This window comes from Macrotis lagotis, chromosome 1, assembly GCF_037893015.1.
Source record: "Macrotis lagotis isolate mMagLag1 chromosome 1, bilby.v1.9.chrom.fasta, whole genome shotgun sequence".
Lineage (NCBI taxonomy): Eukaryota > Metazoa > Chordata > Mammalia > Peramelemorphia > Peramelidae > Macrotis > Macrotis lagotis.
The window spans coordinates 901403037-901417530 of record NC_133658.1 but is presented as its reverse complement, the minus strand read 5'-3'; the positions used below and the strand labels follow the sequence as shown (position 1 = coordinate 901417530).

General features: G+C 47.1%; 1 protein-coding gene across 1 annotated transcript; it reads left to right on the top strand.

The window, feature by feature from the left end:
- The first annotated feature begins 75 nt into the window (after nucleotides 1–75).
- EIF3K (eukaryotic translation initiation factor 3 subunit K) lies at nucleotides 76–10173 on the top strand. The gene is made up of 8 exons (XM_074219031.1): nucleotides 76–489; nucleotides 5222–5320; nucleotides 6405–6525; nucleotides 6846–6920; nucleotides 8454–8526; nucleotides 8651–8728; nucleotides 9624–9749; nucleotides 10070–10173. The coding sequence occupies exons 1-8, from the start codon at nucleotides 221–223 to the stop codon at nucleotides 10099–10101; spliced, it is 873 nt and encodes a 290-aa protein (XP_074075132.1). The 5' UTR covers nucleotides 76–220; the 3' UTR covers nucleotides 10102–10173.
- The last annotated feature ends 4321 nt before the right edge of the window (nucleotides 10174–14494 follow it).

Below are 14494 nucleotides of genomic sequence, written 5' to 3'. Positions count from 1 at the left end.
ACGTGACCGAGCCGGCGGGGAGGGGCAACAATGCAGCGGCTTTGGTCCCGCCCACTCGGAGGGGGAAGGGAGGGAGGCGCACTAGAGGGAGGGGGGGAGAGGCGAGAGAGACCCGGGTACGCCTGCGCACTGGCTTCCGGAAGCCTTTTCCGCACCTCCCACACCGCGGGTGCCTTCTGGCGCTCCCGCGCTCCCTCGAGGAGAGTGCGCACGCGCCAGAATGGAGAGACCCAGGAAGAGGAAGCCACGTGGGACCCGGAAGCAGCCCCCTCCGGCGCCTCCCCCTCCCGCTGCGGAAGAGGGTGACGACCATGCGGCCGAAGGCGTCTACGGGGAAGGAGGAGTTCCGTCCTCCCCGCCTCTTCCGCTTCCGGCGGCGGCTCCCGACCCGGCCTCGACATCCGCGGCGGCTGACGAAAAGGAGGAAGACATGGCGATGTTCGAGCAGATGCGCGCCAACGTGGGGAAGCTGCTGAAGGGCATCGACAGGTGCGGGCGGGCCGGGCTCGGAGGCCGCGGGGGCCGGGCCTGAGAACTCGGCGGCGCTCAAGGCCCGGCAGCGCCTCGCAAGGCCGGCGGGAGAGCCCCGTGGTGCCGGGGCTCCCGGGCTGCCCGGGCAGGTGCCACAGAGGCGCCCGGGGGCGGGGCGGGGGCACGGGGAGGGGACGAGTGCCCCGACGAAGCTGGGCAAGCGGCGTGGAGAAGCTCCTGCCCGGGACTCCTCCCTGAAGACTTCCAAGTCCGTGGCCCCCTGACAGTCGGCAGCCCCTTCTGGTGATGGACAGCCGGGCTTGGGCCGTAGGGCCGGCAGGGAGGCAGCAGCGTGCGGGAAGGCCAGGGGCCCCTCCAGTAAGGCCAGGGGCCAAGTGACTTGCCCGGGGTCTCGCAGCTAGTGGCCGAGGTGGATGTGAAGTCAGGGCTTCGAGACTCCAGGCAGAGGGGGGGCATTTTAGTTGAGATCGGTGGTGCCAGAGGTGAGGAGGGAGCATCTGCTAGGCTTGGGGGACAGCTAACAAGTGCCCAGAGGTCAAAGATGAGAGCAAAGACCAGGAGACCAAAGGAAGGTGGAAGATGAAGGGAAGAGGACCCGGTTATAAAGGCCTTCAAAAGCTGAAGAGGATTTTCTCTTTGATCCTGGGGATGATAGAAGCCTCCGGTTTGTTTATGATGATATGGTCGGGCCCGTGCTTTAGCAGCTGGGGCGGGGCTGAACCGGAGTAGGGCCTGACTTGTGGCTGCCTGATGCCCTGAGGGATACAAACACCTACTCTTCAGGAATTTCTATTGTGTCTGGGAGGAGGCAACATGTAAATCTGTCTATATATATGGTCATTTAAGAGAAAGAGCACCCAGCAGTGGTGGCAGTCAGACATTTCATTGTCCAGGTGGTTGTACTATCTTGGAGGAGGAGATGTTGGTGGGGTAGGAGGGAACATTTCAGACATTGGGGAGGAAGCAGAGACTGGAAAAAGAAGCTAGACCCAGGTAGCAAAAGAAATTTTTTTTAACATTTTATTTATGTTCCAATTATATACAATAGTAACGTGTACTTATCATTTTTTGCAAGGCTCTAAATTCTACAGTTCCCCCCCCAGGGCTATCTGACAGTCTCTACATTGTTTCCATGCCATATAGTGTTGTAAATGGAATGTTATAAGAGTAAACATAAACCCCCTCCCCCCAAAAAAAGATGGGAAACCTCAAGAATACAGAGAAAGAGAAAAAAAAATTGTATTTCAGTCTGTGTTCAGACTCCAATGGCTCTGTCTCTGGGGTGAGTTGCTTTCTTTATCATAAGTCCACCAGAGAAGTTGCTTCAATATTTTTCCCTCAGTTGCTATTACTAGTTGTACCTCCATTCTATTCCTCCCCACTCTCATTTATTCTATTCTCCCTCTCTCTCTCTTCCCCCTTTCATCCCACCCCTGTCCAAAGATGTGTTGCATCTGAGTTACCTCCTCCTTCGGTCTTCCCTCTCTTCTATCATCTATTCCCCCCTTCCCTCTCATCCTTCTCCAGGGCAAGACAGATTTCCTCACCCTATTAAGTGTAGCAAAGAGTGTTCAGAGTTTCCCCTTCTGGCTCTTCATCCAGCTCAGAACCACTAACGGAGTGCAGTCATCTCCAGTGATCCTGATCCATATCTGGTCACTGGACCAATGAGCTCTGGAGGAGAAAGTCGAGGCATCACCTCCTTGATGGCATGGGTCCTCTTCAAGAATGAAAGATAAATAGCAATAAATTTGGAGAATTGATGATCTTCCTGACTCTGGGCTCAGCCTCTATCCCCTAAGCTACTTAGCTGCATAGATGATCTATAGCCATCTTAAACTTTAACCTATCAGCCTATATCAACAAAATTAAATTTGATTTTCTTTCCCCTCTTGCTGTTGAGGATATTGTCATCCTCCCAGTTAACTGGAAATTACCTTCACCTCACTCCCTCTTTACCACCACCCCATCCATTCTACCTTTGTGACATCTCTAATCTTGTTCTCTCTTTCAACACTGCCACCTCTATGCTGTAAGCTCTTGTACCTCACACCTGAACCATGCTATATATCTACTGGTGGGTCTCTCCCTGCTCCAGGTCACCCTTGGCTGGGTGTCAAATTGATCTCCCTAAAGCACAAATATGATTGTTTACCCCCTTCGATTCAGTAAACTCCAGTGGCTCCCCATTACCTCCAGGATCAAATATAAAATCCTCTGACTTTTTAAAGCCCTTCATAACCTGGCCCTTTTATATGTTATTCCTCTCCACCAATTATGAGGTCCAGAGACCCTGGCCTCCTGGCTGTTCCTCATACCAGATAGTCCCAGGTATTTTCTCTGACTGTGCCCCAGGCCCAGAATGCCCTCCCACCTCAGCTCAATGCCTGGTTTTCCTGGCTTTCTTCACTTCTTAGCTAAAATCCCACCTAATTCATGAAGGCTTTTCCCTGTCCCCCTTCATGCTAATGCCTTCCCCTTGAAAGAATCTCATTTATTCTGTATATGTCTTGTTTGTACACTGTCACTTTCCTCTTATCCCTTCCACTAAACAGTGAGCTTCTTGAAAGTGGAATTTTCTTACCTTTCTCTCTCTACCCCTTAGTACAATATTGGACACCTAGTGGGTGATATTTTATCCTCTAGAATATAAGGAGCTACTAGAGTTAGGGGAATGACTCCATAGACCTACACTTGAGGGAAATAACTTTAGTTGCTGTGTGAAGGATGTGTTGGGAGAGGCAGAGGTATGAAAAAAATCTGGGCCAGAAGTGAGAAGTGCCTGACCTGCTGTGGCTGGTGATGGGAGAAGACAGGGCCTGAGAAAAATTTGACCGAATTCTGAAAGACTGAGGAGTAAGAATGGAAGCCACCAGCCTAGAATGCTTCTTCTAGAAGTTGAAATTGGAGAGGATGATAGAGTCTGGTATTTTAAGAATGGGGAGACTTGGATCACTGAAAGAAAAGAAAGAACCAGTTGTGAAAGATTGCAGACTCGAGTGGGAAGGGATTGAGAGGGGATTCTGCTGAAGATTTGAGGGGCATGGAGTAAGACCATATTTTACTTGGTATCATACAGCTTACAAAATAAATACAGGGTGGTGGGTGTGGAGGGGGAGCACAAGCTGTGGAAGGGACCAGGAAAAGCCTCTTAAAGGAGGTGGGCTCTGAACTAAGCTTTGAATGAATCTAGGAGTGAGAAGGGACATCTTAGGCCTGGAGACCATGAGACATGTGCCCCATGACAGCAGCATGGACAACAGATAGCATGTTATATTTCTTTAGCCAAAATGGAGGGTTTAGGAGGTAAAAATGATGCATCTTAAGCCTGGAAAGAGGTTGGAACCAGTTTATGAAACATTTTAGCCAGTCATGGGGCATCTATATGTCATGACTTGAGAGATTCAGAGAAGGACAAGAGATAGATCCCTGCCCTTGAGGAGACAGTTTGGGAGCAACTCAGGTTACCCACAAACTTCCATGGGACTAGTGCAGCTAGAAGTAGGCTGAAGAAGGCTTCTGGTAGAAAGTGAGAAGTTAGCTAGAGGCAGTGGTGAAGAGGGAACCCAGAGATGAAGGAAGGTGAAGATGTGGGGAAGCTGGAAAGGGGGGGGTCAAGTTAGGAGAGGGAGTAACTGCTGAACTGCATTTTGTTTTTGCTCCTGGCGGTAGTGGGAAGGAACTGCTATTTGTTGACTAGGAGAGTGGTGTGGTCAGTCTTGTATGTAGGGACATCAGTTTGACAGCTGGAAGATGGACTGGAATGTAACAGACAGCACACCCCTTCTCCCTCTCCCAGGCAGGCTCCTGTAGTAGTCAGGCATGAAATGAAGAGGGCTTGAATCAGTATAGAGCAAAGTCAAGAGATTATAAAGGTAGAAATGACCACTGATTGACTATGGGAATGGGAGGGAAAAGATGGTGATGTCCTCAACAATAATGATTAAGTCAGGAAGAGGAGCAAACTTTCAGACAAATGGTAGTTAGAAGATGTCTATGAGCCATCCTGACGCCAGGCCAGAGGTCGGCAGAGAGGTAGGTTAAAGCTGGATAAGTACCGAGATGACTGAATCCACGGGAGCCATTGAAGTGAAGATGCAGAAATGGAGAAGAGAAGGTTCAGGACAGAGTCCTTGGGAATGACATGAAAGAACATTCAGCAAAGGAAAAAAAAGTTTTTTATTTGATCCCAGAAGCCTTAGAAAACTCCTGGAGATTTTGATGAGGTGCATTGTTGTGAGATCTTTTTACCAAAGGATGAACTGTTGGACTGGATAATCGAGGCTCAACCTGGAGAAAGAAAGGCCTGCCTCAGCATCCTGTCTCAGATCCATCAGGTGACCTGGGTGACTCTGGGCAAAGCATTTCTCTGTGACTCCATTTCCTAGTCTATAAAGCAGGAATGATGACAGCCCCTGCCTCCCAGGGTTTTGACAAGGTAATTGATAACCAGCACAACTTTTGTAAACTTTAAAACTGCTGTCTGAGCACCAGCTTCAGGATTATTCTCTAACCCTCTCATTTTATAGATGAGCAAACTGAGGCCCAGAGAGATTGCATTACTCAGAGTCACACAGGTAGAAAGGGAAAGAGAAGAAATGTGAAACCAGATCCTCTGAAGCTATCCTCACAACAAGAGGCTATTTCCCAAGGCCTCTGGGGGGGGGGGGGGGGGGGTTACGACGGTCCAATGTCCTGTCCCTCATCAATGCTGTGTCTTCTCTCTCAGGTACAATCCTGAAAACCTGGCCACCTTGGAGCGTTATGTAGAGACTCAGGCCAAGGAGAATGCCTATGACCTGGAAGCCAATTTGGCTGTGCTCAAGCTGTGAGTACCTAGGTGGATGGGCACAGCTTGGGCAATGTCTGCCCCATGAATCACAAGAGCCAGCGACTTTGCTGGTCCCAGACCTGATGGCCAAGCATGACATGGTGCACACATTCTTCTGCAGCTTTTCAAGGGGATTTGTCAGAGCAGCAGGGAGTCTCCTGGCTTGGCTTGTTCATCCCTAACCCAACTGAGATCCTTTTTGCAGCATAGCCAAGGAGGGGTTGGGCATTCAGCTGTGGGCAGCCCCGATGCCCTACCTCCTTTGGCCTGTCCACAGCATCCCCCTCTGCTCCTCACGGGACACCTTTCAGAGGTCTGGAGACAAACCTGCCCTGGCAAAGTCCTAGGTTCAGATCCTGCCCCTGATGCAAGTGATATCTGGCCTCAGGCACAGGAGCCTGCCAGGGGATGTATGTCAAAGGCTTTGTCCACTTACTGTCAGCTGATCTCAGAGCAGGACACAGAAGGATTAGGTCATGCAATCCTATCAGCCCCTCTGCCAGATGAGGCCCAGGGAACTAACTGGGTTCCAGATGAGGAGAGGGGCTGAGCCAAGCTTCAGACTTGGAGCATTCCCCACTCTAAAATGAGGTTCTTCCTTCCTCCCCAGGGGATTCTGTGTTTAGCTATCAATATTAGAAATATAGGGGCGGCTAGGTGGTGCAGTGGATAAAGCACTGGCCCTGGAGTCAGGAGTGCCTGGGTTCAAATCCGGTCTCAGACACTTAATAATTACCTAACTGTGTGGCCTTGGGCAAGCCATTTAACCCCATTGCCTTGTGAAAAAAAAAAAAGTAAAGTGTTCTATGACTTAAAATCATGAAACATGAGTAAAAGATTTCCTTCTAGCTTATGAAAGAAATATAAGTATCCTTCAGCCATATCATACTGAGAATGCTAGGGGATGTGGAGGCAGGTGTGGCTTGGGGGCTGCCCTGGACAGGAACCTGACTGAGACAAATCAAACAGTCCCCCTATCTTCAAGAAATTTCTCTTCCATTGCAGAGATAGGCCATGTGATGGAGGCAGTTCTCTGGTGCTAGCTACCTCTGAGAGGCCTTCCTATCCCTTCTTTCCTCAGGTACCAGTTCAACCCGGCCTTCTACCAGACCACCGTGACAGCCCAGATTCTGCTGAAAGCCCTCACCAATCTCCCCCATACAGACTTTACCCTTTGCAAGTGCATGATTGACCAGGCTCGAGTATCCTTCCATCTATGGTGGGGGAGGCTGGCAGGAAATTGGAGGATGGGAGGGACTCTTCCTTGATTACTTTCTTCAGAATTCTTTCCCACCCCTACCCTCAGCTCCCAAGCTCCTTAATTGGATTTTTCTCTTTATGATCTTAGCTCTCATTGGTTTTCCAATCCTAAGGATCTGGCAATTGGTCCATTTTCCTAAGACCAGACCCACCTTCTTGTGGCTAGTTTACTCCTGAGGATCATTCAGACTGTATTTGTCTCCCCAACCTCCACCCCACTAGTGCCTGAGAGGAAATTGTCCTTAATGCTTCCCCATCTCAGCAAGGAGAGCAGCCTATCCGGCAGATCCTGTACTTGGGGGACTTGTTGGAGACCTGTCACTTCCAAGCTTTCTGGGTAAGCTGCCCATCATCCCTCTACCTCCAGCCCTGAGGCATACAGTCAGCAACTGCCCCAGCCCAGCCATAGATGGACAGAAGAGATTTATGGGTCATTCCTGACTGTGTGAGATCTGAGAATCAGAGTCGGTGCTACCAGCTGCTACACTGGCACCCTTTCCAGACCCCACATCCCTGTTCTGTACAGTGATGATCACAACTGGACTGAACTCGAGGCCCCTCCAAGTCATTTCCCAAACTCAGGAGTTGGGTGAAGGCTCTTTGTTTGGCAATATCTGTTCCTCAGCAGAGATACACTCACTTTCTCTTTGACTCAGAAAGTGAACCAAGCAAGCTAGTAGACAAGTCAATCAGCAAAGACCTGTGGGCCGGGCACTGCTAAGGACTGGGATTTAGGCTGGGGTGGCGGGGGGAATGACTGTCTGAGGAAACAGATTTGTGGTGGGAGAGTGTGCTGTTCAAGCAATAACCAGGAGCCCAGTGTCCCTGGAGGGGCAGAAGGGCTGAGAGAGCAGGAAATTTGGCTTTTAAAAAGCCAAGCCAGGAGTGTTTGCTTTAGCTTAAAGACAATAAGGACTTATGGAGTTGATTGATTAGCAGATTGGCTTAGACAAATGCATTAGGAAGATCGGTGAGCAAAAAATGAATTAGAATGGAGAGAAACCAACTGGGAAAGCATTATAATAATCCAGGCAGGAATCCAGGTAGTGATATGTCAGAGGAGGGGGAGGATGGGGGCAATAGAAGTACTGTCAAAATAAAAATAACAGGACTGGACTGATTGACCTTTTTCAGGTTAAGTTTGGGGAGGAGTAAGGGAGAATAAGGGATCCAGATTGTGAGCCTGAGGTACTGGGAGGAAGATGGTGCCCCTCATAGTAATAGGGAAGGGAGAAAAAGGACTAATGTTTTGGACATAATGAGTGTACTGGAATCCAGTTTAACCATATCCAGCAATCAGTAGGAAATGAGATGTCAGGAGAAAGGTTAGGGCTGGACAAATGTGAGAATCATTGGAATAGAGATGGTCTGATAACCTAAACCCCCTTCTCAAGTGAGGGATTTTGGGAGGGGTGGGGACATAGCTATGGTTGTAGGCAGTAGGGAAGCAACTGAATATGAGTGAGAGTTGGGTTACTAGAGATAACAGAAAGGAATGGAGTTGCTCAGGCATGTAGAAAGATTTTCCTTTCCAAGGAATAAAACCATCTCTTGAGATGAGTGAAAGGAGAAAATAATGGCAGAAAACATTTAAGAGATAGGGGAAGAGATGGAGCTCTTAGTGAATGACTTGAAATTTTTTCATTGAAAATATGAGACAAAGTTCTCTGAGGGTAGAGTGAGGCAGAGCCATGGGAGATTTAAGGTTTGGATGTGGTGAGTTAATTAAGGAAATGTAAAAGAATTGTCTTGCCTCTGTGAGACTCCATATAAGATTATTGTAACATAAATTTGTATTGGACTCAAGTCAACTGAGAATCCAATAGTCTCCAGCTTAGCAGCAGCATGTCTAACTCATGCCTTTTTACAGCATGCCTTGGATGAGAACATGGATCTCCTTCTCCTTAACGGCATCACCGGCTTTGAAGATTCTGTCCGAAAATGTGAGAAAACTTGCTCCATCGTTAAACTGGGGAGGAAGTCCAGGGAAGGGCTGACTGGGAGAGGAGGTAGAAAACTCCTAAGGAGGGGGATTGTCTGCTGATCCTCTCTTTCCAATCCCCACAGTTATCTGCCATGTTGTGGGCATCACATACCAACACATTGACCGGTGGCTGCTGGCTGAAATGCTGGGAGATCTGTCAGGTAAGACCTGGGGAAGGCAGCACAGGAATTGTACCCTTATGCAGCTGAACCTATATGTTCATGGTCCACAAGAGCAGCAAGGCCTTCTTGAACATCTTTGAACCACTTACTAAACATTTGTTGTTAAATTAATAACAAGGAATTAAATAAAATAGTTTGGGTGACACCCAGTCCCTGGCATCATATAGTTCCTGTTGTCCTAGGTTGCCAGAATTCACAGATAGCTATAATATGCTCCTTTATCTGTTAAATGATGGGGGAGGGGGTTGCAGAATAATATAAGTATTAAATGACTACTACATGCAAGACTGAGCTCTGAGGATGCAAATAAGAAAAAGATGGTCCTTATCCTTGAGGAGCTTAACAGTCTAACAAAGAAGAGTAACATAAAAGGAAGCCAAAAGTCTTGTTGGGGAGAGCTGAGGTCCATAGAATCCAAACCAAGTAGTGGAACTATTGGGAAGTGAAGAGTTGGCCAGGCCCAAGAGGACTTGGAAAAGGGAGATTTGGGGAGAAGAGCCCCTGAGGGTTCTGATGCTGTATGAAGACCAAAACCAAGTTCAACCTGACCTTTTGTGAGGTCTGACAGTAATGCATTATGCACAGTATAGCATCAGCATCCTCATCTTCAAAGATAGCACAGGATATGTGCCCTCCCTGGTCATATAGTTTTCTTCAAGATAGAAAATTTAGATGAGACAGGACAATATAAGACCCTGTGTGATTATCAATCTAGGAGGTAGGGTGTGCAGGGGAGGATATCCCAGACCCCAGCTGGCCCTTTATAATGTTCCTTCTCCAGGACTTATCCCCCTGTGAGGGGGTCCCTGCTATTGCTCTAGCTCCCACGAAGGTAGAGTGGCAGTCTCTTTCTGATCTCCCTATCCCCTTCCAGACAACCAATTGAAAGTATGGATGAGCAAATATGGCTGGAGCTCCAATGAGGCAGGACAGGTCTTCATTTGCAGTCAAGAAGAGAGCATCAAACCCAAAAACATTGTGGAAAAGATCGACTTTGAGAGTGAGCATCAACACACGCATGGGGTCAGGAGGGAGGGAAGGCCCCCAGGCCCTAGGGACAAGTAGGCAGACAACCCGCAGGGCCTCTGACAGTGGACTTTGTTCCCCACCCTTGGCTTGATACCAAAAAGTAAATGGGTATTCTAGGGCATTCTAACTTTCCAGTCCTTTGAAGGGATTCATTGTCTTTGAGATAGTCCTTTCTGACTGGAGAACAGAGGGTGGATGATTGAAAGGAGGAACTCTGGCAGGAAGTGCCAGGGAGGCCTCTGGGTGTGAGGCCTCTCCCTTATCCTGAGTCTCCTTTTCCATTTCTCCTAGGTGTTTCCAGTATCATGGCCTCCTCCCAGTAACTCCTTCTGCCCAGTGTCTCCTTTGTTCTGTGTTTTGTTTCCCCTTCATAAATAAAAGCCTTTTACTTCCTGGACCTGCCTCTTGCTGAAGTTTCTTCCCAGATTCTATCTCTTGGCTGGGGCTGGAGATTTAACCTCTCCCCTGCAGCAGCCAGAAGGTAGTGCCCAGCCTTGTGTTTCCCTGGATGCCCACTAGAGGGAGTGGTGGAGTGGCCAGCCAGGCTTGTTCTCCAAGGGATGGCTTGACTTACCACCACCGCCTGTCTCTGTCCTAAGGCAGGGAGCCAGGTTGCCACTCCCTCTAGTTGCTGGTCCAAGGACCCAGAGTCTCCTACCCTGTTGACTCCTTTCTGGGTGAGGCTGCCCTCCAGCCCAGGGTGGGGCCATAGCAGGTGAGGGTGGGGGGAGTTCTATAGCTACTCCAGAGAAAGGGGAAGACTCAAGGCCATTCCTGTCCTTCTTACCCACTTCCCCAAAGCAGGCCTTCTATTTCCTCCTCCAGCCCACCTCCTCTCCCTAATCCTGACCCCAGCATTGGTTGGCACAAGAAGCTGGATGTGTCAGGGCTTCTGAGGGAGTAGTAAGGAATGTGGGAAGCATGAGAGAGATGGGAGTAGTAGTGGAAGCATATGAATGAGATGACTCAGCCCCAAGGACAGTTGGAGGCTTCACCTCTGCACAGAACACTCCCCCTTCCCACCCCAGACTTCAGTCCAGGTCACCTACAGGGTGGAGGAGGAGAGGTGTACTATGAGCAAAGAATGGGGGAAAGAGGAGAGGCACCTGGCTTGGCCACTGGTTTCTGGCTGCATGGAGATTAGAGGTAGTGACTGAAGTGAGGACTTGTGAGGTAGGAACCAAGTATCTTCAATTTTCTCCTCAATTAGGCTTGAAATGGAAATGCTCATTTGTCCCTTACCTGTACAAACTGTACTGAATTAGGTTTACCTGTGTCATCTTGCCCTCCATGCAAATATATAGGTGTGTATGAATCCCACCCACCCAAAGTGAAGGCAAGTCCACCCCTGCCTTAGAAAACTCTGGACCTGGGTTGGAATACCCATGTACCAGGCAGATATGAGCCTAGACAATCCTTCCATTCTGACATACATTTTTTTCTCTGCAAAATGAAGGATCCTATGATCTCCAAAGTCCCTTGCAGATGCAAAATCAGAGTTGGCTCAGTGGTAACTGGGTAAAATGAACCATCTTCCTGCCCCCAAAGAACACACACACCCAGAAGGGAGTTCATTCCCGGAGCTTGGGTGGGGCCCTTCTCACCTCTGCCCAGGAAAGAGGAAAGAAAAAGCACAATACAGAGGGTGACCCCAGCCAGGCCTGGGGAAGCTTCCCAAAAGGAGAGAATCTAAGACCCTTCCAACCCAATTTAGCCTCTTGGCTGAACTCCACATAGAAAAAGGAAACCTGAAGGGGCTGACCTGCCCACTTTCACATTGTGTGTGGCACCCAAGTTAGTATTTTAGTTGAACAGGGACCTAGAAAAGACTCAAGGCAGATGGGAGAGCTACTTCACTTACAGGGTTGTGGGCTAAGCAGCAGTGGATGGGTTAAGACCTGAATGAGCAGAAAATTCCCACTCCATGCAGCCATGGGAAGCTTGATCAAAGGAAAGGAATCCCAAGAGACCTATCTCATTTGTGCATTGGGTTGCTCAGATCTTCCAGGAAATGTTGCCATTGACACTTAGTTTGTTCTAGGTGGCTGCTAAGTTCCCTGGTCTTCACTTCTAATTCAGGTCAAAAGTACAATTAGCCACTCATTTCCTGATTCCTGATCCCTGACTGGTTGGCACAGGATTTTGAATATACTCTGTTTCTGGCCTGGGTTTGTCCCTCTTTGTCCCCTCAGCATCCTGGTGATTCCCCACACTAGGAGGTTCACCAGATATTGGTGCCAGGCTTCATGGGAATGCCTGGTGGACTTAGTCCACTGCAGCTCAGAGCTCCTGAGCTTGGGCAATGCCACCAGTCTTAGCCTTCTAGTCAGATGGATTAGGGCCTGCTCCACCATGCCCAGCCAGCTCTGGTTCTTTGATCTACTTCAACCCCTTCATTAAAGAGATGAGCCACAACCAGAGAGGAGGAGATTTGGCCACAGTCCTACCAGGAGTAAGTGAGCAGCTGGGAAATGAATGCAACTAGGCCTTTGATTCAAATCGAGCCCTCATTCCTCTACATCAGGAAGGAAGGTGGCTGGCAGCACTACAATCTGTGGGGAAAGTCTGAGAAGAAAAAAGGGGAAGGGGGAGTCAGGGGAGTGGCAGAGATGAAATCTTCATTTGTTGTTTCTTGTGGAGTTGGGAAGTGTCTGGTTCTCACCTTTCCCAGGCAGCAACAAAAGCCTAGTGTGAGATCAATTATAGGAGAGAATTCACAGGTAAGATCCAAGGAGAGGGAGCATATGGAAAGAGCTGGCTCTGGACTCAGAAGACCTGCATTCAAATCCTGCTCTGACTATATTTTAGCTGGGTCACCTTGGGCAGTCAATCTCCCTGAGCTTCAATTTCCCCATTTGTTAACAAGAATAAAAACAATTATTCAGTAAATGCTGAAAAATCTTTCTAAGACATATAACAGGGACGGCTAGATGGCGTAGTGGATAAAGCACCGGCCCTGGAGTCAGGAGTACCTGGGTTCAAGTCCGGTCTCAGACACTTAATAATGACCTAGCTGTGTGGCCTTGGGTAAGCCACTTAACCCCGTTTGCCTTGCAAAAACCTAACCCCCCCCCCAAAAAAAAGAAATATAGCACCATTAGGGGCAGCTAGGTGGGGCAGTGCATAGAGCACCAGCCCTGGAGTCAGGAGTACCTGAGTTCAAATCTGGCCTCAGACACTTAATAATTACCTAACTGTGTGACCTTGGGAAAGCCACTTAACCCCATTGCCTTGCAAAAAAAAAAAAAATACAACATCCATTTCTATTTAAAAAAAAACTAGAATGGTGTTTATATATAGGATTAAATAGACCTTTCTTTAGGATGGTAAATACTATATTTCTAAAATAATAATAGTATTCTTATAACACTAAATACTATATCTCATTTGAGGCTCATGATAATCCTGGGAGCCAGGTACTATTATTACCCTCGTTTCACAGTTGAAACTGAGGCAAATGATTTGCCCAGAGTGACACAGCTAGTGGCCTGAGGTTAGACTTGAACTCAGAACTTCCTGTCACCAGGCTCAGCATTCCTTCCACTCACCATATCTGCTGCCAAGCATGTTGGAAATCAATCAGAATCCCTTCCAATAAGATCAGGCAGGAAGCAGGGATGTCCACTGTCACCACTTCTATTTGATGTAGGGCTAGAAATGTTTGCTTTAACTTTGAGAGAATAAAAGAAAAATCAAAATTCTCACTTTTTGAAGATGATTTATATAATTGTATAATTAAAGAACTCTAGAGAATCAACTCAAAATTAATTGAAATAAAAACAGCAAATTTGCAGAAAATGAAATAAATCCCCATGCATCATCAGCATTTCTACACAACACTAATAAAGCATAGCAGGAAGTGAGAAATTTCACATACTTATAAAATATTTTGAGTTTCCCCATCAAGATACACAAATTATATGAATATAAACTACAAAACCCTGTTTAGGAAAATAAAAATAGATCTAAGTGATTGGAGGCAAGCTTAGCTAATATAAATTATTATTTAGTCCTGTACCAAATTTATTTTATAGAGTTAGGGGAAAAAAATAATTCAAATAATTAATGGGGGGAAAAATAGTAGAAATAAAGGGACCTATGCCAGATTTCAAACTAAACTACAATGCAATATCATCAAAACAATTTGTTAATAGCTAAAAAATAGATCCATCAGTGGAACAGATTGCATTCCCACACACAGGTACAAAATATTCAAAAGCAAATTAACCTAGTAGCCCTGTACTTGATAAACCCCAAAATCCTACCTACTAGAGTAAAGACACTATTACCATATGACAAAAACAGCTAGGAAAATTGGATAGTAGTCTGGCATAAATAATGTTTAGAGCACCACTTCACACCAAATCCCGAGATAAGTTTCAAATGGACTCATGACCTAGATACAAAAGATCACTAATCAATAGTTCATGGCTAAACAATGGAGAATCAGAGAAGTTCAGAGAATCACAGAAGATAAAATGGATAATTTCAATTATGTAAAACTAATTAAATATTACATAAATTATATAAAGCTGAAAAAAAACCTATTTCACTAACAAATCCAATAAGATTAGAAAAGAAACATTTAACTGGGAAATCGTTCCAGCTGGTTCCTCTAAAAATGGTCTCATTTCTAAGATATATATTATATAAGTATTCCAAATTGATAAGAACTCAGCTGACAAATGATCCAAGAATATGAACATCTAATTCTCT